Genomic DNA, 25458 nt, shown 5'->3' on the forward strand with positions numbered 1-25458 from the left:
TTAAATATTTGTGGCATGAATGAATGAATATTAGTTCTCACTTCCCACCATAGGATCCTGACTATGGATGCTCAGAAAATACTTGATGGGGCTTCCCTCGTGGTGCAGTGGTTAAGAATCCGCCTGCTAGTGCAGGGGACACGGGTTCGAGCCCTGGTCTGGGAAGGTCCCACATACCACGGAGCAACTAAGCTCGTGCGCCACAACTACTGAGCCTGTGCTCTAGAGCCCGCAAGCCACAACTACTGAGCCTGCGTGCCAAAGCTACTGAAGCCCACACGTCTAGAGCCCGTGCTCCACAACAAGAGAAGCCACCACAATGAGATGCCCGTGTACCGCAACAAAGAGTAGCCCCCGCTCGCCACAACTAGAGAAAGCCTGCGTGCAGCAATGAAGACCCAACACAGCCAAAAATAAATAAATTTATTTAAAAAAATACTTGATGAATTTGACTGAAGCAAAACATTCTATGCCAGTTCCCTACACCTACAAGGGACCATGGATTTATATGTCACGAGATGATCAACATTGCTGTTTTCATTTTTTATTTGCTGTCATGTTCAGGGAACTACCATATGTCTCCCACCCCAATTTTCGTGATGTCTCAGTTTAAGCATTTCCAATTTGAGTATGAAATTATCCATCAGTCACAGAGAGAATTTGTGTTGTCCTAACTGGGGAAACTGTTGATGGAAGAGCGAGGGCTGGCTGGAGGAGGCTTGCCCCCTCTGACCCGGGCCCCCATCAGGAATATCACTTCTACCCCTGGACAGCGGTCCGATCTTGCCCATCCCCAGGATCCAGGATGATACCTCGTTTATTTATTCACTGCATACACAGTAGCATCCTCCATGTGTCGGGGGCTGACCTGGGCACCAGTGATGCAGAGAATGGACTGTTCCCTGGGCCCTCCTGGTCAGCAGTGTGGTGGAGGAGACACTCACGTGAGCTGAGCTGAGATGATGGCATCCAGGCCCTCGCCAGAGCCCATAAGCTACGAGTATCTATTCTTGGGTATCTAGACCCCAGCTAAGCAGAAGGAGAATCTCTGCAGTGGGGTCGGCGCACCCCCCTCGTTGCCTTGGGTGATTCTAACGCAGATGGTATTGAGAGCCACTGGCACCTAGAATTTAATAGAGTTTTGGTTTCATTGGATTCAGTTTGCCTTCTCTATATAGCAAGTGTAGTTGGTTTTCTATTTGCTAGAGTGATTTCCTTTTGAGTAAATTTTATAACTAAAAAAGGTGAGTTGATTTAATAAATAACATTAATAAACAGTAGTGCAGGTAGTACACAAATGTGGCAAACATCACAACGGTGCCTTGTGATGGGCTGATGTGTGGGAAGTACTTCTCTCTGTTTTATCAGAGGATCAAAGTTTTAGGTCCCCTTATTTTGGTTCCCGTAGCATCACTGGGACAGATTGGGCAGTATGCCACCGATTCATGAAGGGGTAACACAGAAACAGTGAACAAAACTCATCATTATACTTGTTTAGGGACTGTGCTAGTTGTCTGTTTTTGCATAACAAATTGTCCCAAAACGTAGAGGCAGAAACAACATTTTGAAATAGCAACATTTACGATCTTATGGTTTCAGGAATCCATGTGGTTTAGTTGGTTCTTTCTCTGAGTCCGGGCCACAGACATCTCAGGCCTGATGGGGAAGGGTCTGTTTCCATACTCGCCCGTGTGCTTGTTGGCAGGACTCAGTTTCTCAGGGGCTCTAAGACTGAGGGCCTTAGTTCCTCCCGGGCTGTTGGCTGGAGGCCGTCTCTCACCACCCTGGTTCATCATAGCCACTTGCTTCACTGCAGTGAGCGAGCCAGGAAAACATGAGAGAGACCAGCAAGATGGAAGTCACGGTCTTTTATAACCTCGGAACTGGTTTCCCATCGCTTCTGCCTTCATCTGTTGGTTAGAAGTGAGTCAGTAGGGCCCACCCACCCTCAGGGAAAGGGATGACACAGGGCACGAATGCCAGGACGGGGGCCACCGGCCCATATGTTAGGAGGCTGCCTAGCATGGGACTACACTGAAGACACCCACTAATTCACATCCCTGTCACCTTGAGGGGCACCCATGGGAGGGCGTTCTCGCAGGTCCTAACGCCAGGAGAAGCTGTGCTTCCTCTCAGCATTCACTGTTTGTTGTTTGTTTGTTTGTTTTGTGGACACAGTGAATCTTGTAACTAGTTTTGTTTCACTCTTTGGTCAAGAGGCATTTGAGTCAAAATTACTGCTACTTTTTGATTATAGAGAAATGATTGTATAGAAATTTATGATCTGGAAATTCTGTGGCAGGACTTTCTGCATACTGACGTTCTCTGGTCTGGTCTTCCATAGTGGTTCTATTTTATTTCTTTCATTGCTCTCCTCCATGCTTTTTGTATTATTATACTGAATTGTATATATTCTTACATGTCTCTACTTTCACATGTCTTGGGCTTTGGGGAACTTGGTATTTGTCAGTTTTGCTGTTTCAGGGTGGACTCTTGGTTTCTGAGGTACAGAGGGATCAACACCTCTGTTTTCCTAGTGCCCGGGGTTTCCAACCAAGAGTGTGTGGGCAAGGCTGGCAGTGAAAGCCCTAAGCCACCTGGTTGCGGAGTGGGGGTGGATCACAACTCCTCAGAACTTGACCAACAATGGCCAAGTATGTGTTCTCCAGGCCTACACGTGCCTCTCTGCTTCAGTAACAGCATGGTTTGGCACAAGGCCCTTCACCTCTTTGAGCCTCAGTTTTCCCGTCTGTAAAATGAGGTGTGGTATATTAGGGCGGGCTGGGTTATGCTGTAGTAACAAAGAACTCCAAAATGCCGTTATAGAAAACAATAGTTTCTGTCTCGTCCATGTTGCATGTCCTTCACCGGTTTGCTGGCCCTCTGCTGCATCTTGTCATCATTCTCACACCCAGACCCAGGCTGTGGTAGGGGGACAGAACAGCCTGGCCGAGCACACACTCTATCTTCCACCTGGATATGAGACACATCACTTTTCTCTTATTTCATTGGCAAAGCAAGTCCCCTGGACACAGGTCACTGCAGGTAAGTGAGGACGTGCAGTCCTACCAGGCACCTAGAAGGAACAGAGTTATTTGTGGCTGGCCCTGGTGACTTTCAGAGGTGGCAGCTTACTTGCCTCCTAGGGTGGTGATGGGACCTCAGTCAGATAATTTCTGCAGAGCTTTTGGTGCCTGGCACCTGGGTGGCACTCACTGAACCATGATACTGGTGGTAGTTATGGTAGCTCTGATGGCGATGCTCATTAGAGAAGTAAAGCTTATCTAGGGGCCCACAGTTTGCAGACCTCCGTCTGATTGATGTATCCATTCAGTCCATGTGTGTTGAATTTCTCAGTTTCCCGAGTTCCACGTACTATGCTTTGAACTGGAGATCAAAGACAAGATTGACATGGTCTGTGTCCTGAAGTAGCTCCAGTCTCTCCTTGGCAGCAGGGATTGAAGGCTTTCCTTTGGGCTTTTCTTTTGAGGGCTTGACCTTCCTAGGAAAACATGGAATAAAATAAAATGAATGCCAGACCTGGAAGGGATCATCGTTTCTGTATCAGTTAGGATGCTTTCAGTGGCAGAAACAGAGGACCCAAGCCAAAGTGGCATCAGCAGAACAAGGAATTTGTTACATTAGGCAACTGAAAAGTTCAGAGCTGGATGAGCCGTGGTCCCGTCTTCTCAGTAATCATCAAGAGAAAGAACGAGACTGTCCACCATAGCCAGCAAAATCCCCAGGCTTCACTCTGATTGAACCAGCTTGAACCAGTCACTGTGGCCACAAGGACGGGATATGCTGACTGATCTGTGTTATTTGGTGCTCACCCTTGGATCAAGGCTGGTTAGGGTTTGTTCCGCACAAATCTCATGGTGGGGTGATTTCCCAGGAGGGGAGTGGATGCCGGGCAGCAAAGAGCCACAGTCCACCCCTTTATCCTGCCTTTTCCTTTCCTTGGGGAGGAAATGGAAGCTCAGAGCAGGGAAATGGCTTGCCTGCTGCCACTCAGCATGTTAGAAACAGAGCAGGGACCAGGCTGTGGGTCTAGGACTGTATTCTTGCTGCTTTGACTCAGTTCCAAAAACATCTTCTTGGGAAGTCATCAATTTCAAAGGGGATTGGGGACACATCGCACTTTGGGAGATGTAATTATAAAACAGATGTTAAATTGCACAGTCCCTGGCATCTCTGATGAGCAGAACTTCATTATTTATTGCTTGTTGATAAAAGACAGATCGAAAATTAGACAGATTTCTCCGTGGCAGGACTGCTTGTCGTGTCTGATCTCTGCGGGGAGAGATCTGGGGCTCTAACTGAGGGTGTTGGTGATCCGCTTCCTCAGTGAGCAGTGGCAGCAAGTGGTGGCCGCCCGGCCACGATGAGGCCATTGTTTAGCTGGTTGGGGGGCACTGGTGTGTGTGTGTGGCAGGGCTGCTAACTTTGACATGTGAGTATTTCTGGAAGGTGCTGTTTTGGAGTTACTGCTGGTGTTCATCGCTGAACATCACACAGCAACTTGTCTGGGCGCTGGTTCAGGAATGGGCCTTTTTAGTGTTCGAGGACAGGAGCTCAGCTTTAAGAGTTCTTCCTCCCTCTCTGCCATCAATGCCATCACCTTTTACTCTCGCACAGCGGAACCCCTAAGGCTGACCAACTGCCCGAGCTGTTCTGTGGAATAGATGGACTCATCCATCCATCCTCCCACCCATCTGGTGTTTCCGAGAGCCGATAGCATAGTGGATTGGGTTGGGTGAGTGAATGTAGGAAATAGTTTGCACCTGTAGTCAGCACGTTCCTCGTGGAAGATCATGTCTTCCAGCCGTTTCCTACCCCCGACCTCTGACATGACGGTCCCTGCCCGTGAGTAGCACCCTGACCCGACCTTATTCATGGCTTCAGGAGTTGCTAGCTGAGTGCCTTCTCTGTGCCCGGCCCTGGGATACAGTACAGCAGACTCTGTTGGCATTATTTCACTTAATGCATAATAAGCCTAGCAGGGAAGTATTACTTGCCTGCTTTATACCTTAGGAGAGTGAGGCTGGGAGAGGTCAGGGGCCTCGGTTGGGATGGCACAGTAAGCGTGCAAGCCTAGACCTGTCGAATCCCAAAGCCGTGTTCTGTCACTGCGTGTCTCAGCCCAGAGTGGACTCTCGACGCCACACCTGAGTCCACTCCTGGCTCTGGCACTTACAGCCCTGTGCCCTTGAGCAGGTTAAGTCAACTCTCTGAGTGTCCGTTTCCTCATCTAGAAAATGAGGATGATAATAGTATCAACCCGTCAGGGTAATGACGCATTTAAAATGTATAACCCAGGGCCTGGCACCGAGCACGAGATCAATAAATGTAACAAGTCCCCACAAGTTTGGGGGCTTTAAACAACACACATTTATTCTCTCACGGTTGTGGAGGCCAGAAGTCTGAAATCAGAGTGTGAACGCTGGCAGGGCCAGGTGTTACCTGGAGATTCCAGGGGAAGAGCCTTCCTGCCTCTTCTAGCTTCTCGCGGGCCTGAGCATTCCTTGGCTTGTGGCCGCCTCATTCCAATCTCTGCCTCTGTCTTCACATGGCCTTCTCCTGCTTCTCTCTGTGTGTCTCTTCTGAGGACACTTGTCTTTGGGTTTTAGGGCCCACCCAGATAATCCAGGGTGATCTCATCTCGAGATCTTTAACCTAGTTACATCTGCAAAATTGCTTTTCCAAATAAAGTCACATTTACTGGTCCTGGGCCTTAAGGCATGGACATACCACTTGCAGGGGGGCCACCATTCAAGTCATTACAGCTGCTATTATTTTTTTATTATTATTTTTATTTTTTGCGGTACGCGGGCCTCTCACTGTTGCGGCCTCTCCCGTTGTGGAGCACAGGCTCCGGACGCGCAGGCTCAGCGGCCATGGCTCACGGGCCCAGCCGCTCCGCGGCATGTGGGATCTTCCTGGACCGGGACACGAACCCGTGTCCCCTGCATCGGCAGGCAGACTCTCAACCACTGCGCCACCAGGGAAGCCCCTACAGCTGCTATTATTTTAAAAAAATGTTTTGGAAGGCACATGTATTACATGAATACATTCTGAATGTAAATATTCAGACATTATGTTAAAATCTCTTTGTCAATCACCCTCAGTTCCATTCCCGTCCCCAGAGACCACCATCCTGATGAGTTTGGTGCTTATCCTTCCAGACCTTTCTGTTAGGATAGAAAGATAGATGTCATCACGGATTATTACCCTGTTGCCAGGCCCCATGATAGGTCCTGGGTGTCTGAGGTGGGTGAAAGCACAGCCTGCCCGGTCAGCTTGCAGGTGTCTAGGGAAGTAGGGAGTAAACCAGTGATCTCCATGCACGTGGGAGGGGCCGTAACAGCCGCACGTACAAAGTGCCGTGAGGACACCACGGGGCAGCCTTCAGCTCTTTTTGTAAAAGAGGAACGTCAGGTTCTGAAGGCTTTGCTGAGTGGAGGCACCTCAGCCTTGTAGGGTTTGAAAGATGCCAACCTTGAAAGGCACAAGTCTGGGGAATTGGGTGAGGAAGGAACCTGGAGTGGACATGGCCGGTGGCAGGAGTGAATCCAGAGCTCCTGGAGGTTGTGCTTGGGGATTGTCCTCCTCAGGGAACTGGAGGTTTTCTCCAGGGTGATGGGTTTCAAGCTGTGTCCCACGGGGCTCCAGGCCTCTGAGAAGAGGACACAGGGGCTGGGGTGGGTGGGAGGAGGGCAGAGCCCTGGGCTCTCACCCAGCTTGGCCCCAGCAACCCCTCTCCCTGCTGAGTGACATGCATGGGAGCTGTGCCCAGTGGCCTGTGGTCCCTCCCAGCATGGTCTCCAGCTGCCCCAAACCTCAGGAGCAAACATGCAAACGAAGGAAAAGCCATGTGCTTTGGCTGACTGCCGTGTTGACAAATGGTGATAATAGGTCTACATGGACAAAAAAGACAAGATGAGATGCCTCTGGGTGACTTTTCAAAGTCACCTTTCTGGGTTTTCTCATGTAGAGGACACAGATGGTATCCATTGTGCTGGGAAGTGAGGCAGCCAGATGGACCGTGTTCTCCAGGACTGACGGGAGACCCAGCAGCCCAGACCCAAGCCTCACCAGGCCCTGAGCCGCTGTGGGTGTGCTGAGTGAGAGGTGCTCAGACCTTCTAGAAGCGTAAGATCCGCCTCCACGCCCAGCCCAGTGTACTTGGCCTTGCGAGGACTCCCGCTGGGCCTTCGTGTGCTGGGCTGCTCTGGGTGATGCAGCCATGGCTGCACTTGGAACCCCAGCTCCCGGGCACTCTTGCCTGCACTTGACATCAACTGTCTCACTTCTTTGTCAGGACAACCCTGCGAGGGAGGTGGAATTGCTGTATTTATTCTACAGAGAAGGAAATAGAGGCAGAGAGGTCGAGCCACTTGCCAGGCTCACAGCACTGGAAAGAGGGCCGCGAGGCGCTGGGCTCTGGCGTCCGTGCCCTGCGCTCTCGCTGCTCTGCTCTCCACCGTGTCCCCCAACCCGCGGCCTCCAGGGTGATGCCCTGCAGAGCAGCCAGGGTACTGCCGCTAACGCTGGGCCTCTTGGCAAAGCGTCAATCAAAAAAAGTGATTTGCTTACCAAAAGAATCAAAATCTTGAAAGTACAGGGAAGGGAAAACTCACAGGTGTGGTTTCAGCCTGGGCCATATTCACAGACATGTGGAAATACAAGCTCAGTCTTAATAAGAGGGGACTTGAAGGGTCAGAAATAAAACAGGAAGCTTTCTGTTCCAGCAGAGTGGACAGATCCAATAAAAGAGAGTAGCATCTAGGTTTCTGTTGCTGACCTGTAGAAACCAAGTTGGCCGTTCAGTTTTCAGTGCCTTAGCACCGACTGGGAGGGACACTGGACTACATCAGTTCTCTTTGCTCCTTGTGGCACAGCTGGATGGGGCTAGAAATGCTGGGCTGAGGAGAACGCGGACAGCCTGCTCGAGTGCCCGTTCTTGCTGCTGGGGCCGGTGCTGCTCTGCTCGGCGCAGGTGGTGGGAGGCCCTGTGCTGCCCTGGAGACAGATCAGGAGACATGGTGAATTCTCAGTAGTGGGAAATGGGCTCTGATTTTTAAAAAAACCACCCGAGCTGAAGGCAAGATTGCTAAAGTCTGGAGCTGGCCCGAGTTCCCCTTCTTGTTTTGTCCTCTTCCCGCAGGGAGGTGACAGGGAAGGTAAGAAATGGCAGCTGAGGACAATGTACTGTAACCGCACAGGCAGCCTGCTGGGCAGCTTATAAACAGGACGCTGCAGAGGTTGGGGTGGGTGAGTGCCGGCCCCGCCTTACAGAAGAGGAAACTGGGGCATAGGTTTCACATCTAGTAACTGGCGAAGCCCAGGTCTTCCTGACCTTTAGACACCAGACCCTCCCTGAGTGTTTCCCGAGGACCTGGGCAGCCAAAGGGATTCACTAAAGAACTTCCTGATAAACTCACCCCTCCAACCCACCTCACGCACCTGAAGCAGCCTCTAGGGTGTGCCTCTCTTATTTGGAAGGGGTAGAAATTAAATCACCAGAAAGAACCCTAGGAGGAAACATTCCAGAGTCATTTTGCTTTTATCTGCAGGTCAGCAGTGCCTGCTCATCTGCTTATGTAACCATCACACTTGTAATGGCAGAAATACAGTCCAGACGTGTCAGTGGCCGCAGGGAGCCCAGGTGTATACATGCTCTGACTGCCCGAGTGTCTTCATTTCCCGTTACAAGGAACAGGTTCCTTCCTTCAGGGATTAGCCTGGATTCTCGTTTTGCACCCTTGTTTCTTTGCGGGGAGGCGGCAGGTGTAGTAAAAAGAGCACAGCTCCGATTTCAGTCAGACTTGGGTTTGAATTCTTGCTGTGTGCATGGGCACATCGCAGAGCCTCTCTGAGCCTCTTGTAGAACATGGGACACGAAATCCTCATGTTAAAAGGTTGCTGTGAGGATGATGTAAATGAATGTAAATAAGGGCCTGGATCCTTAAATGTCATTTCTTATCCCTCTCCCTCCATCCAGATCTGGGGCCTCTCTTTACTCTCAAGTACTGAAAGTCATTTCACGAAGCTGTGGAGCTCAAACATTTGTTCCTCCCCACTGAGAAGAAGGAAGTGTTTCCTTGAAATTACTGCTGATTTTTCTACATCTGTTCAGCCATCAACGACAGCAGAAGTTGGCCAACTTTTTCCGTAAATGCCCAGAGAGTAAATATTTTAGGTGCTGTGGGTTGTACTATCTCTGTCACACGGACTGAACTTTGGGGATAGAGTGTGACAGCAGCCATAGGTGATACACACGTCATACCAGCGTCACTGTGTTCCAATGAAAATTTATTTACAAATGCAGGCTGGCCTGTGGGCCATAGTTTGCCAACTGTTGATTTTGATTCTGGGGAGGTACTGGGTTTGGGGACCAGGAATGTAAAAATGGACAAGCCCCCCCTCTGCCCTGGAGGGTTTCCCCCAGCAGCACACCTGCCTGTGCGAGCTCATGAGGGCTGTTCTGTTTGCAGGAAGACAGCATTTGGCTAACAGGCCTGGAGGGGGCCTTCTGTTGTCCTTGCAGCCTAGTGTCTCCATCGCATCACCAGATAGACTCAGATCCGCTCCTGTCTGCAGTAATGAGCTCCGCAGACCTGCCGCTTAAACCTCCTTGATACATCTTAATGCTGTTAAGTGCTGCTTGGTGGTCCCTGGCTAATTTCTAAGTGACAGTTTCAGTTGTGTTTGCTGTGTATAGAAGGAGATCCTACATTCACCCTTCACTTACACTGCAATCCTGGTGAGAGCAGTTTTGGATTCTAGAGTTTGCACAACTCTGCTTCTCCTTGGCATCTTCTGGTTGCTCTGTGCCTCCATTTCTCTGGCTGTTCAATGGGAGTTAAAGGTGAAATGATGCAGTTTGTTGAGTGTTTTCTAAACTTCTTTCTTCTTAAGTAAATCATGCTTGTGTACCCTTTTCTTTAAAAGGAGCTCTGCCTTGGAAACTCAGTATGGGAAAGGGGTCAAAGTATAATAGAAGCTGCTCTTTTTTTTTTTTTTTTTGGCTGCATGGCGTGCAGGATCTTAGTTCCCCAGCCAGGGATCGAACCTGCGCCCCCAGCAGTGGAAGTGCAGAGTCTTAACCACTGGGCAGCCTGGGAAGTCCCTAGAAGCTGCTCTTGCTGAAGAAGGGCATTGGGGGAGGGGAGGCTCTGGCCACTAAGCCCTTGCAGCACCTACTAGAAACTTTGGAGATCTGTCAGGAGCAGGCATGACCCCCGCTGTGGTGCGGGGCCAGAAAAACCTGCAGGGGGTGGGGCACCCAGCCACTCCTCAGCCCTGGGTGTCCTCATGTGTAGCAGGAGAGGGTTTAGATGAGTCGAATGCTCTCAGCTCCTTCTTAAGAAGCCTAAGTCTTTCGCTAGAGATTGGCGGAGAAATCATAACTGAAGAATAGCTTTCTATTAGTAATTAAGCCTAGAGAAACTGGAGACATTTGTGGATTTGTACTTTCTTTACAGGTGAGGCTTAAAAAAATTTGATGCTGAAAAGGCAATGGGCAGACATTGGCAAATTATCTGGTGTGCCAAGCATCTGCATGTGTGTGTGCGTGTATGGGTGTGTGTGTGCATGTGGGTGGGTGTGTGCATATGGGGGTGTGTGTGTGCATATGGGTTTGTGTGCACGTGCATGTGGATGTGTGTTTGTGCGTATGAGTGTGTGTGTGTGTATGGGTGTGCACGTTCGCTCAGCAGCCTCCTGGCTGTTCCCTCTTGCCTGCTGCCCAGAGTGACTTTTCAAACGGGGACTTGCCCAGTCTCTCCCTTGCTTAAATCCTTTTGGAGGCTTCCCTCTACCTGAGCAAAGACCAGAGCCACACCGTCCTCCCTCAGGCCTCAGCTCCAGCGCCGGTCCCTCCAAACCTCTTTCCCGAATCGCCTTCCCAGACACCTTAGTTATCTTGATTCTTCTCCATGGACTTTTCACACTGTAATTGTGCTATCAGTTATTTCTAGACTGTCTCCCTGGATGGATTGTGTGCTCCATGGGCCCCCAGCCTTCATCTCCCCTGCTCCCTGCTGCCTCTCTGGTACCCAGAGTGTCTGGCCCATAAGAGGAACCTAGTACGGATTTGCAGACTAAGTGTGAGTAACGGTGTGTGCATCTGTGGTGGAGCAGCTGGCCCTTCACTCGTGCGTGGGGACTGCTGGGCCCCAAACGCCTGTTCTGTTCTGTCCAACATCCTTGAACTCTTTCCCTGAAAAATGAGAGTAACTGCCAGTTAGCAAGCCCTTTGTACGTATGTTGTCCATGCATCTTAATTGCTTGGAAAGAAACTAGATGTCCATTCTTAGTAAATTAGATAATTTTCTCACGCCCCCTCCCTTCTCATCCCTGCCGTCCTCCAACCATCCCGTCCCCCATCTGTCTGTCTGTTCATCTGTACATCTATCCATCCATGGGGAACATGCTCTGAGCAATCAGTATGTGCCTGATACCATCTGGGGCTCTGAGAATATTGTTCCCGAGACCCTCAGAGTCTTTTTGGGAAAAACAGACACATCAAAAACTAATTTACAGAAGTGTGCTAGCCTGCCTTCATGCAAGCTTCCAGGGCTACTCAGAGGATTGGATGAAATACTCTTTAAAGCTCTTATTTGCCAGTTCTTTACGGGCCTCAGCTGATGCCTCTAATTGTATATTTGTAAAACAAAGAACAAATTAACAGATAACGCACAGCCCTGAAAGTGGTCCAGACCTGGCAGCAGCCTCCCTGAGGGGAGGAAAGCCCAGGCCTGCTTTGTGTTCAAAGCAGCAGCCCTGAGCCCGTTTGTCCTCTGGCCCGGTGACCAAGCTGGAGACAGAGCCGTGCATTTCACACGTTGTTCCTTCTTAAAAAGTGAGAAGAGAAAGCAAGGTGTTGATGGGATGGGAAATAGTTGTCGTTTCTGGCAGTGCAAAGTGAGAGCTAATTGCTGAAGGGAAGGCTATGTGAAAAGAGGGATGTGTGAGAAAGTGACTGGAAAACATAAATTATGGGTGTTTTTTCATGATTGGGACAAAGATTTGCTGTCCTGTATTGTCTGCCTTTTTGCCTTGTCTTTTGAGCAGTGAATCCGAGAGCCCTGTAATTAGAAGACAAGGAATATGGTTCTCTTCCTTTGGTTCCTCTTATCTCCAAACTAACTCATCCTTCTTATGCATGATGATTTCGAATTTGCTCCAGAGCAGTTTAAAACTTGATTGACACTTGCATGGAAATGGAGCTTCCCTCATCATTCACTTGTTTGCTCAGTCACAAGTGCTCAGTCAGTGCCCACAACATGCCAGGGCCTGTGTGAATGACCTTTCGTGCAAGCTGCTGTCCCCAGGCTCGCAGGGAGGGACCAATACAGGGTGTGGAGTAATTGCAGGCTGAGCACCGGGAATGGTAGAGGGTGGCAGTGTGGAATCTGCGTATTTCTGGTGATCAAGGAAGGTATCTCATAGGACGTCATCTTTTAACTGAATCTGAAAAGATGTGAAAAGAGCCAGCCATGCAAAGAGGCTGGGGGAAGAAAGGAGGGAAGCATGACTTGTGATAGTACATCCTTCACAGTGTTTATTTGAGGATTAATAATGTGCGAATACACTGGCGTGCATAGTAGATGTTCAGCGCACATTGGCACCCTCTGCCCTCCATCTTTGTTGCTTTCTAGCAGGACCTTCAGAGAGCCATGTGACTTCTTTCATGATCAGTGGAGGCTGACTTGTGTACCCAGAGATGGAAAAGGATTCTGATTGTGGGTCTCGCCTGTCCCTCCACATCCTTGTGTATGCAGCGCCTGGGGTGTTTGCTACAGAAAGACCCAGAAATCCTGGCTGCTCTGTTTCTCCAGCCATGGGCTCTGCCTTTCTCTGCACTCACATACTGACCCCCGAACCCCCAGACTGCAGGCCAGATGATGAGCCTCCTTCTCTGCAGGGCCAGGGAGAAGCAAATGAGGACAACCACACTTACTTGTGCTCCATGTTGGAGGGAATCAGAAAGAAGCCTCCATTGCAGAGATGTGTCCTCCAGGACTCCCCAGGGCTTCAGGAAGGCACGAGAGATGTTTGTGGCCAGTTGATTTTTCTTACAAAATCTCTACCCCACAAGTCTTTCACTGCCAGAATATGAAGTCAAATCAGCTTTCTGGATGCTTACTGTAAACCCCAGATGCTATCTAGCTCCAGTCTGGGTAGACAGAATGAAAAGAGAGCATGTTAAGATGTTTAATAAGTTTGGCCATCAGTTATCATACTGCAGTTGCTGTAGAGCCTGGCCTGATTTTTAAGATCTATTGCACCGAGGTCAGAAAGTTCATGGACTCTTTTTCCAGCCAGCCTCCCTGAACTCAGGTGGACACATAAATGTCTCCTGGCTTGCTGATGCCAATAATGCCAGTAATCAGAAGAAAAACTCCTGGGGGCTTCCCGGGTGGCACAGGGGTTAAGAATCTGCCTACCAGGGCAAGGGAAACGGGTTTGAGCCCTCGTCCAGAAAGATACCACATGCCGCGGAGCAGTTAAGCCCGTGAGCCACAACTACTGAGCCTGCGCTCTAGAGCCTGTGAGCCACAACTGCTGAGCCCACGTGCCACAACTACTGAAGCCCATGTACCTAGAGCCCGTGCTCTGCAACAAGAGAAGCCACTGCAATGAGAAGCCTGCGCACCACAACGAAGAGTAGCCCCTGCTCGCTGCAACTAGAGAAAAGCCCGCACACAGCACCAAAGACCCAATGCAGCCAAAAATAAAAATAAATAAAAATAAAATTTTAAAAAGAAAAAAATTTTTTTAAAAAGGAAAAATTTTTTGAAAAAAGAAGAAAAACTCCTGAGTTGGGAGGATTTAACAACTCCCAGATACTTAACATCCATTGTCCAAGAGGGTCCCCCTACAAATAAGCATCCCTGAAGGGAAATTTATCTGTCAGGAAGAAACTTTCTTTTAAAAATGGATTGTTTTCAGAAGCTCTTTGTTCATATCATTGTAGAGTGACATCTGTCCTTAAAAACCTCACCTTTTGCTTCTGGTCACCCTTCCCCTCAGCCTGGTGGGGCAGACAGTCAGAACCTTGCTTCTTGGGAATGAGGTTCCCCGGGCCCAAGCTCTGTTCACATCCCGTTTGAGAAGAGCCTGCATTTAAAGGCAGTGTAATGATGCCGCTCGTGCCTTCACAGTCTGTGGGTCCTTCCTCCGATCTGCTTACCTGATCCTCACGTTGTGCCAGAGAACCCTCCCCAGGCTCAGGTGCTGAGGGAAAGCTCAGAGAAGAGAGGTGGAGAGCCACCCTGCAGCCCCACCAGAGAAGGCCCTGGGTTCCACGTGGAAGCGCTGAGGGGAGACTGGTGTTTGGAAGGGGGCGCTTCAGAGCGAGCCTTAGCCCTCGTTCATCCCCCATGAATAGAGGACCTGAGGGCACAGCCTCTCCCATCCTGCGGGGGAGGATTGGAAAGACTGTCTTATTCACTTTACGCAGTAATGCGGTACACACTGAATATATTATGTATATAATTAATGTAGGTATATATTATGTACGTGTATGTATACAGTATAATATGTATCTGTTAGTATTTACACGATTAATGCGTCTTAATTGTAGAAAGTACAGGGAAGTTCAGATCCATGCTACAAATCCATCTGACTACCCTCTCTCGTATCTGATACCCCACTGTCTTTCGGATCTCTTTCATGCTAATATTGATCCACAGTCATTATGAGTTGTATTCAGGACTCGCACTAGGTATTTGCAGTCCGTAGCAGCTTTTTTTTTCTTTTTAAATTTTGTTTTGGTCATGCCCTGTGGCTTGCAGGATCCTAGTTTCCCAACCAGGGATTGAACCCAGGCCCTCGGCAGTGAAAGCGCTGAGCCCTAACCACTGGACCACCGGGGAATTCCCCATAGCGGCTTTTTATTAAACAGAGACCAGGAGCTTTTTTTTCTATGCCATTAGAAATTTATCAAAAGCACTCTTTTGGTGGGATAATGCATTCTAGTTTACATTTTTAATTGTTAGTATTAGATTATTTCGAAACTCGAACTATACAAAAGAGTGTTGACTAAACAGCCTCCTCCCACCCCGCTGCCTGGGCCCCACCCCCGCCCCGGCGCCCGCAGGCTGGTGCCCCTTTGATTGGTGCCTTGAACTTCACTTCTCTACCTTCTTGATGCAAAAACAAACAAATACAACCTGATATTTTTCATTCTCTGTTTTCTCACCCAAGGTGCTGTATTAGACCCACCGTCCGTACCCTACTTTTGCTTTCACGTGGTGATCCATCTTGGAGGTGTTTTCATAACTGCACGTGGAATGCTATCTCATTCTTCAAAAGCACATTTAAATTCTTTTAAAGCAATTCACTCAAAAGATAAATTTTTTTAATCTTCCAGAAAGATAGCAAATGAAAAATAAGTATCATTTCTCTCCCCAGTCCCACTCATTATCTGTTATCAACGATAGCCACTGTTATTTTCTTAGATCCTTTTCCAGAATTATTTTTGTGCTCATACCTTCATGAGTGTGTGTGTGTGTAACTCGTTTCTTTTTAAACCAGGCATCTCATACGGACATGTCATAATTTCTTGAATCATTCCTCTCTAGTTGGACCTTTAGATCCTTTTGGTTGGCGTCTTTGTTTCCTCTGGATAGCAGAGGACTGTGATTTCTGGGTCAAAGGATGTAGGTGTCTTTAGGGATCTCAGTACACACAGCCTCGTGGCTTCCCCTGATAGGTTGTACCAGCTCTCACCACAGCCGCCCAGAGGAAAACAACAGTCCCTCTAACAGCAGGGCCACCCCGACCCCCAGCCCAGGGAGTTCCTGATCTTTTGAAACTGATGTTCTCTCAAGCGGTTAGGCGGGTTTCTCCTTGTTGGGCTTGAAAGAATCTCTCAACAGCAGCTCCTTAACAAAGCCTGCAGCCCGGAGCCCAATTGAATTTCTTAGTTCCAGGGACCTGGAAAGGGCTCAGCTTGGGCCATTCTCCCTCAGGGCTGCCATGTATGGGGTGAGACAACCCCAGGTGGTGGGCAGATTCGTGTATGGTGTCAAGGATAACAGACAGCTTCTCAATAGTTGTCATATTATTATAGCGCACAGGTCAGTCAAGGAGACCCTTCTACCTGCCTGGCACTGTTCCACATGCTCTACACGTATCAACTCCTCTTGTTCTCAGGACAACCCTGTGCGTATTAGTATTATACATACCCATTTTACAGACAAGGACAGTGTGATGCAGAGAAGTCAAGTGACTTGCTCGCGGCCACACAGGAGCTCGGGATTGGATCCTGAGCCGTGTGGTCCCAGAGCCCAGGCTGCATAACCACTGTGTCCTCCTGCCTCCAAAAGGAGCCTGTTGTTTCTCTAAGGACTACCTTCTAGTGTCTTCTTATCCTCTGTTCAGGCAAGACTTTGCCAACTCTCACCTTCTCCTATCACCTTTGAGCTGGCTTTTCCTCTGTTTGCTAAGGGTTTGTTGCAGAAAAGCCTGGACAGACCTGGATTCGTATCCCTTTCCTGCATGTGTGGCCTTGGACAAGTTCAGCCTCTGTGATCCTCAGTTCCCTCATCTGGGGGGCAGGAAGCATTACCCACCCCCGGATCCTTATCACGATTGATGAAGATTGAGGATAAGGAGAATGCCCCGACAGGTGCACAGTGTGAAACTTTCCCTCGTCACCCCGCACCCTTCTCTATCCCTCTTGGTTCTTCTTAGTTTAGATCCACAGTCTTAAGTTCTCTCCTATTACAAAAGGAAGCTCATTCCCAGGGCCCGATAACATCACGATTTATTGAGCATCTACAAGTGCTGGCCATTCGCTGTCTGCTCTGGATGAGAATTGCCATCCCACCAGGCGTTATAGTTTCTTGCACCCAATCCTCTTCTCATGGGGCCCTTCTGAGTCAGAAGAGAAAGTCATGTTCGGCTGCCTTAAATTGCTCACACGTGAGGGGAAAGGATAGAGCCATTTGGGGGACAGACATTTCCCTTTGTGTTTACACACCACGTGTGTCTGTGCGTGATGATGCATATTTTTGCCTTTGCACATTTGATACCTTGCCTCTCAGCTCCTAATTAGGCCTCTGTAGCTCCAAAATTACGTACTTTTACACACCCATGATGATCTCAGTAGGATTAACAGTCCTTTTTTTCTGTGAAAGTAATTGAGGTCTTTCATGGTGGCATATTTTTATTACTGTAACTCCATCTTTAACCATCCTTCCATAAAATCTCTTATTGTTTTCCAGTAACTGCTTCTTCACCTCATTCTGCACAGGAAATGCTCAGGGGTCATTGAGAAGCAGAATTTCCTGTGCTTATGCAAACCATGGTAACCATGATGCATTTTCTCTCTCCCCTTCCCCCTCTCCCTATGGCAGGTGCCCGGAGATTTGAGTCAAACATCCGAAGACCAGAGTTTGTCGGATTTTGAAACGTAAGTCCACAGCATCTGCTCATGAGGGGCCCTTTAGAAGCAGGACTCTGTTACTTGGCTTGCGTCCCAGGAGACCATACAGGGAACCAGCAACCGCTGTTGAAATCCGCATGACGGATTTGGTTATTGTAGAGGTGGGGAGTTGTTTGCCCGCAGCCTGAGTCTGGCCTTCAGATGTGTTTTTAGCTCCCTCTTTGAGTATTGAAAAACAAATTTTTTTTTGGCTGACATTTAAGGGTTGGAAGGTACCTCATGAAAATTTAAATTTCTCCATCTTCTTTAAAAGAAGAAACCCCAGCACGGCCGCCATCCGCTGGAGCTGAGCAGCCGCTGCTTCCATCCAGGGCGCGTGCTCGCCAGCTCGCCACAGGCCCCACTTCTCCCTTCTGTCTGACGGCAGCCCACTCCACTCATTCCACTGTCTGGGTGTCTCCCGTTCCAATTTTGAGTTTGCAACCCCTGGGCTATTGGAAACGACAGTAGTTCAGTACGTTGGTCTGATTTTTGATTGGATTTAATTCTGTCTGGCGCCTCTGCTGGTAACCCCTAAGGAATTTAGTTGGTCTTCAGAATGACTCTTTCTGATCAAGTTGCCTCACTTTTTGGACCAGTAATCCCCTGGGGCTGGGGAAGAGAGGAGTGAGTCCTGAGTTAAGGACAAGCAGAACCTCCCTTCTCTCTCATTTAGTTGTGCTGAGTAGAGGAAGGTTCAGCTTCCCCAGGAGAGAGAGCGGGGCATCGGAAGAGCATTTTGTTAGAGCCAGGCTGAGCCAAGTTGAAATCTTAACTGCGGGACTCAATGCTGGTGTGACCTTGGACGAGCCACTTAACCTCTCTGAGCCTGAGTTTCCTCATTCATAAGGCGCAGATCACAAGAGTGGGGTTATGAAAAGCACGGAGGGGATCAAGAGGCCCCACAGTGCTTGGCAGCAGCGGTAGAGGTAGAGGTGCCTGTTAGATTGGTGAGGGGGGTCATGGAAGTTAAGAGGTGAAGGATGAAAATCAAAGACGAGTGTGCTTCGCATGGGCCTTTGCGGGGCGGGGTGGAGGGGAGTACATAGTGAAGAGGATCATGGGATGGTGGCCTGGCAGAGGGAAAGGGGGGACCAGCTGAGGAGAGAGGTGAAAGCCGCAGAGGGGACCCCAGAGACGAGCCACTCGTGAGGCGCAAGGGACTCATTCATAAAGCAAGAATTTATCTCGTGCCTGCTGCAGGGAGGGGTCGTGCCAGGTCCTCGGTGGAGGGGATGAATCAGCCATGGTCCCTGCTCTCAGGCAACCTCTGCTGGGTCCAGCCACCTCATATCTTCTCCTCCTCCCCCCCAGGTTGATCATCTCCACTAAAGCCAGAGGGAAGCGCCATTTCCCTCTCCCTCTTCTCTTGCAGAGAAGGCCCTGGCTGACCTCAGCTCCATCCCCAGCCTCCCCCGGCCCTCCCTTCATACCAACTGCCCTGGTAGATTTGACTCCTCCAACTTCTTTGGTCTTCCATACTCGGGATCATTATTTTATTCCCTTAACTCACACTTCTGGGTCTAGGAGAGAGAGGACAGTCAATTCTAATACAGCGAGCTATGTGCTCTGAAAGGGAGAGCATGTTCGGGGGGACCTGGGGGACCTCCTGGAGCCCTGGGAGGTGGTCCAGCCCTCACCAATCCTGGGAGGTTAATGAAAACCAGAATGTCAGTTACACTTCTACACCCCTCCCACTCCCGACAGAAATGAAAGGGGAACACTCTAGTCACTAGCACAGTTTTGGGGACCTTTCCAGGAGGGGTGTCACTAGATATCCAAATCAGTTTGGTGCCTCAGAATGGCAGCTTGTACTTGGAGCCCTGGGGAGGTGATCAATAGGGTGTATTTTGCCCCATGAAGGCGGTCAGCACCTGGGCTCAGAGCTTAGAAGAAATGCTGCTTCAGGAGAGAAGCATTGCTTTGTGAAAATGAAATGCTCTTTACTGTGGAGATTGTGAGGCTGTTGAGTCATGGACTCTTCCATCATCAGTGTCTCAAACTGTGTTCTAAGCACAGGAGGCTGGCGAATTTTTAAGAGCTGCTCTTTAGAGATAAGGAGAGCTCCAGGAAAAGCGCTTAGCCCTGGAGCAACTCCTAGCAGAAACAAGGGCTAGGACCTCCCAGCCCTTCCAGAATTGCACAGCACTGCTGTGAGAGCTGTTAATGATTGATCTGGAAGTTTCAGTGACACTTATCAGCTTCACATGATGTAGATCCAGCTGGTGGAAGAGTGGTGGTGGTGGGTGTGTGCGCCCAGTGACTCAGAGTTAGGTTCAAGTCATCTCGCAAGGCGGAACTGTCACATAACTGAAAGAACCCTTGAAGTTCTCTCAAATAGCCGGCGAGGATCAACCGAGATAATCTAGGTGACAGCACGGAGCCGTGCAGTGTATGTACTCAGTAAGTGATTTTGCTCTATTCAAGCCACAGACAGTGTTTTTGGAACAGTTGCAAGAGCGGTTATTGGTGCCTGGCTTCCTGGGATCCCCTCTCCCCACCCCAAAGAGCTGTCTCTTGCATAGCCTGAGTGTTGGCCTCCTGAGCTCTTCCGTGGAGCCTGACCTTAAAGTGGGGCTCAGGGTCTAAAGTGGGCACGGTGAGGAGGCTGCGTGACTCCTCCAAACGCTCCAGAAGCCCTGTGGGCGTGCTCTTGACCCTCCCCCGCCTCGTGGGGGCTTCCAGTGATCTTCGCCCTCTTCAGATGAGCAAACTGAGGTTCAGATAAACTATGGGCCACGGTCACTCAGTTAGTAAGGACTGAAGGGGCAGCTCTTTCTCATTCCAGAATACAAACTGCATATATAAATTTTATATATATATATATATATATTTTTTTTTTTTTTTTTTTAAACTAAGCCCCTGAAAAATAATCTTGGGGGACCAAGTAATTAGAGATGGAAACTGATCCTTTAGCTTACAGTTAAGTGTAATAGATGTTGCCGTACATCGTGTGCCTCGTAGGGGAGAAAATAGCTTCCTCCCTGTTTTTGGCAAATTGAAATGACCTCTCTGCATCTTTCTTTTGTTCAGATCAAACCGAGCGCTGATCAACGTCTGGATCCCGTCAGTGTTTCTCCGGGGCAAAGCCACCAATGCATTCCACGTGTATCAGGTAATCACCTGGTTTTCAGTTAGATGTCACCGCTGGGGTGGGGACCACACTTGTTTGTTACTCTCTGGTGCTTTTGCCTCTTGGCGATGGGGTGCCATACGTAGAGGCCACAGCCTCCAGATGACAGCATCCACCTGCCCAGCCTCCCCGAGGAAATGATCCTTCTGTCAGACAGAAGGAGGCAGGGTGGAGCTTTCTCGTGCTGTCGGGCCTCCTAGCGTGGCCATGACCGCTCAGCTCGGACTGCTTGAGCAGGAATGGGATTTGTTGGCTCGTGTTGCAACTGAAACGTCCAGGCGTTGGTCTGGCCTCAGACCTGCCTGGACCTGTGGTCAGACATCTGCTCCCATTTCCCCTGGTTTCCTCTGCTTGGGCGTCCTTTTCAGGCTGGCGCCCTCTGTGGGTGGACCAGGCAGCTCCCAGCAGCACCAGACTCTCAGCCTGTCTGGGCATCTCTCAGGAGTCTGTCTTGGATCCCAAGCCCATCCCTAAACCCCAGTGTTGGGAGATGGACTCCTGTGATGGGCCAGCTTCGAATCATGTGACCCCCACTGGCACTGGGGTTGGAGTTTCCCTCATCTGACCATGTGACTGAGAGAGGGTGAGGGGGCTCCCCAGATGAAAACCAGGCCACTCTTTGCCAAAGAAGGGGCAACAGCCACTTGGCAAGTGGACACTGCAGATGTGCCCTCTGCTTGCTTGAGGTAGAGCTGATCACCCCCTCCCCAGCTGAGGATTGAGTGTCTGAAACCCAGGGGACCTTTGTTTTGGAGGTGATTTTGCCCCAACAGTTGGGACCCCAGTTGTCCATCTTTTCTCTGATTTTCTGATGCCTCTTCCAGCCCTGCCTACCTATCCTCTTCTTGGCTTTCTTGTTTCTCTTTTTCTTACCTGATCTGCAGCTGTTGGCGTCCACTTGTCCTGGGACTGTTTTGTCTTCAGCTTTGACTCTTAGCCACTTCTGGTTCTGCTGTTGAATTATCACAACAACTTTCACTACACTTTGTTCTGATTCCCCATGAGCTCCGCGAAGAGCCTTGAGTTCTGTTGCCATTTTTCTTAGTGGGGAATTGACCATTGAAGAAGTCTTCTCAGCTATTAGGATAGTTTCCCCAGAGACTGGGGTGTTGCAAAAAGGACCCTTGAACTTGAGGATAGAAGCCCTGGTTTCAGTTTTGTGGCCTTAGGTAAATCTCAGTTTCCTTATCTGTAAAACAGAAATAATAATAATGCTTACTTTGCAAAGCTGTTGTTATTGGGATTAGAAATACATGGTGTCCAGTAGGCACTTGGTATTCGTTTCTCATCTTCCAAAATGATCGCTGTGTTTAGTCTTTGATGGCAGGACTGGCAGTGGGCATGGGTTATATAATGGGCTTAAGCATGATACACGCCTCTTACCTGAAATCTTACGGACAAATGAGCTAGAGTTTGGCAAGGAAGTTTGCACTGGAAAGTTATTCTAGTTTACTTGTTCAGCTGGGCGACAGTAGCACTTTAAGAAGAGAATCTGAGTGTTCCTGATGCTCTCAGCTCTGGCTTGAAAAGAGAATTAGATATGACAGATTTCCGAATATCCTTTTCTCCTTTTATCCAAAACCAACCCCCCCCCCAAATCTCTTATTTGAGCATCCTTCAAGTTCTGCTTTGCGGTCATCAGAAAGCTGGGAGGTGTTGCCTGGAGAATGAAAAAAGTGAAGCAGACAGCTTTATTTTAGAGCAAAATTAAAATGTGAGATCGCTTGAGAGGTTTCCTTGACCTTTCATTTTTCACTCCTCTCCCTCCCCTCACCCCAGGAAGCAAGGGCCATTTTTAGCTCCTGAAAGCCAGTTAAGGAATGAGATGGACACAGCAAATATGCAGTTGCCTGGGAGATTGTTTCCACAGTGGCCACCGTGGGATTCGAGCCACACTCTCCCCATCCTTGACCATTTCCAGAGCTTTCCTGGGTGTGGTCCAGCCAGTGCGTGGAGGATAAGGCCTGGATTTCATGGAGCCATGAGGCTGACAGCTCCCACATCACGTAGAGCAGCTGCGTCCCACACTGTGGGCTGTCTGAAATCTCTCCTGATCTTGGAGTGTGTTGAATGCAACTGTTTTTCTCCTTTTAGCTAACAACGCTTCTGGTTGGTACCTAAGAGCAAACTCTGAGCATGTGTTTGGAAGCATTTTAGAAAGTCTTCATTACAGTGTGATTTTTTTGGTTTTTGTTGTTTTTTAAATGATAAATGATATTGGAGAGTGACTCCTGTAAAATACTGGTACTGTTGGACATTATTTTTATTAGTTAAAAAAATGCATTTTATATAATTCCACAAAAGATTTGAGATAATTTCTAGAGAAACTCAGAAAAGAGTGATAAAATAGAAGTAAGAAATAAAATATCAAGAGTCAGAGAAGATGTAAACTAAGAGTGTTTCCATTAAGGGAACAGTGGAAATCATATATATACATACATACATATATATGAGATCCTATGTGGTTGCTCTCATTGGTTTGTAAGTTTCCTTTGAGCTTCCTGGCAACCAGTGTGAAAATGGAAATGTGGCTATTTTGGGTAATTCCATTGCTAATGAGAAGAAAATATGTCAGTTCCTCAAAGGGAGTTCTGAAAGAAATGTCCTCACAGAGCTTTAGATGAAGCAATAATAAAGAATGTGGTAGATGATGCCCTGTTACATCCCTAGGACAAATCACTGTCAGGTTTCCTTAAGCTCTCCCTCCAAGGAAGCCAAGGGCATAACCTCAAAATGAACCATAGTTCCTTTGAAGAGCCCAGACAAAAGGATCAGCACATGTAGCTTTCTCAGTAGATCTGCACTGTCCAGTCCGACAGCCACTAGCCACGTGTGGTCATTTAAATGTTTTTTTGTTTTTTTGTTTTTTTTTTTTTGGCTGTGTTGGGTCTTCGCTGCTGCACGTGGGCTTTCTCTAGTTGCTGCAAGCAGGAGATACTCTTTGTTGTGGAACATGGGCTCTAGGTGCACGGGCTTCAGTAGTTGTGGCACACGGGCTTAGTTGCTCCGCGGCATGTGGGATCTTCCTGGACCAGGGCTCAAACCTGTGTCCCCTGCATTGGCAGGAGGATTCTTAACCACTGTGCCACAATTGGTGGCATCGTTTAAATTTGACTTAATCAAAATGGGAAGAAATTAAACTCTAGTTCCTCAGGCACACCAGCCACATTTCAAGTACTTCTTAGCCACATGTGGCTGGTGGCTGCCGTATTGGACAACGCGGATACAGCACATTTCCATCATCTCAGGAAGCTCTGTTGCATGGTGATGATCTAGAACAGTCTCTCCCAGAGTGGCAGAAAGCAAGATGATCTTCTGTGTGATCTGTGTGCTTAGTGAGGTTTTAGAGAGACAGAGACTGGACGTCCAATAAATAGTTCTGCAGGGAGAAGGCCACTCGCCTTTCAGCTCTTCCATCACTGACAATGACCTGAAAGAGAAAGTCTCCACATGGCCATTAGGCCTTTAACACCCTCTAATCATGCATCTTAGCAAAGACAGAGGAAGGCCCAGGATCAACGCCTTTGGCAGGCAACAGACTCCAGCTCGGTTAACTACATTGTTTTCTTCCATTGTATTTTTTATATCTGCCTTCTACTATTTTTCCATTTACCACAGTGATGTACAGTTTCCTTTTAAAATAAACTTAAGCAGAAAGAAAGTGAGTCAGCTTAAAGAAAAATACTAAATGTATGATAATGAAAACAGCAAGAAGTTTAGGACAGTGCTATGGGAATGAATAATATTTGGGAAACGCCACCTCTCAGTGGTCTGTGTATGTTACATAAAATAGCTCATTCAATCCTCACAACAACCCTGTGAGGTAACAAATGCTTATTATCCCCATTTTATAGATGAGAAAACAAAGACACAGAGAAGCAGCTCATTCAGTAACATGACTCTCAGCCCCCAAAGCATTTTCTGACAAGATGCCGGGTTGCACAGGTTCTGTGAATGTGGGCAGAGTCCAGATTTAAAAATCCGAGAAGCAGATGGGGCAGTTGCCTTGGAAGGGCCCAGCCTGACCAAGAACTTGCCTGTGTGGATGGCCCCCTGCATCCCTGAGGCCATGGGCCAAGGGCCCCCCTGCCGCCAAGCCAGGGTTTTTCTGTCCATCTGTTCCAGGCCCCCTGCAGTACACACATCAGAGCCCTGCAAAACCCAGAGCCAAGCTGTGCGCAAGTTTGCTTTGGAAAGTTGTTAAAGCAGGGCCTCTTGACCATGACTGCTCTGGCCACAGAAGAGTTTCAGGGATGCTTCCTCAGAACCTCTTGTTTGAGCAGTGGCAGGGTCCCCAGAGCCTGCCCTGGGACGCTTGGGAGCTGTGGCGCTTCTGACTGCAGAGGAACTCAGCTAGGTCACCTGCTGCCCGGTGTTACTGGGCTCTCACCACTTGTCTTGTGGGAGAGATCTGGGTGTATATTTTGCACAAAGGATCCTGGCCAGAAGTGCTGTCCCTTGACTGGATTGAGTGCAAGTTATTAAAAAAAGTTTGTATCTCCAAACACCATGGTTTCCACACTCTACTCCCAGGTCCCAAGGTGGGTGCTGAGGTGTGTTCTGGCATAAAAGTAAGAAAAGGCAGCCTTTAAAAAAAAAAAAAAAAAAAAAAAAAAGAAAAGGCAGCCTTTGACCAGTTTTCAGAGCAAAAGTAAAATTGATGTCCAGAACTTTCCCAATTTCAATTTTTCTTCCACAAATGTTTCTCACTTCTGGCCTCTGCCAACTAATGCTTGGCTGCCAGCAGACACTAGCCAGAGACGCAATGACTAAATAGCAACAAACAGAATGGAAAAAACCAAAGCAAAACCCTGTTTACTAACTGGTCTTGCTCAGTTTCTCTCTCTCTCTCTCTCTCTCTCTCTCTCTCTCTCTCTCTCTCTCT

General features: G+C 48.7%; 1 protein-coding gene across 4 annotated transcripts in view; it reads left to right on the plus strand.

Annotated features, from left to right (window-relative positions):
* The window catches only part of SNX29 (sorting nexin 29), a 549826-nt gene that overhangs the window by 354723 nt on the left and 169645 nt on the right, over positions 1 to 25458 (plus strand). For all 4 annotated transcript variants that reach the window (XR_003793181.1, XM_029220773.1, XM_029220775.1 and 1 more), the window contains 2 exons: positions 17373 to 17428; positions 20474 to 20555. Coding sequence is in view for 3 of the 4 variants with exons in the window: in XM_029220773.1 (XP_029076606.1) it covers positions 17373 to 17428; positions 20474 to 20555 (138 nt within the window). In the remaining variant the exon portion in view is untranslated. The remainder of the gene's footprint in view (positions 1 to 17372; positions 17429 to 20473; positions 20556 to 25458) is intronic.

Source organism: Monodon monoceros, unplaced genomic scaffold, assembly GCF_005190385.1.
Source record: "Monodon monoceros isolate NGI ecotype Baffin Bay Population unplaced genomic scaffold, NGI_Narwhal_1 Super_Scaffold_13, whole genome shotgun sequence".
NCBI lineage: Eukaryota > Metazoa > Chordata > Mammalia > Artiodactyla > Monodontidae > Monodon > Monodon monoceros.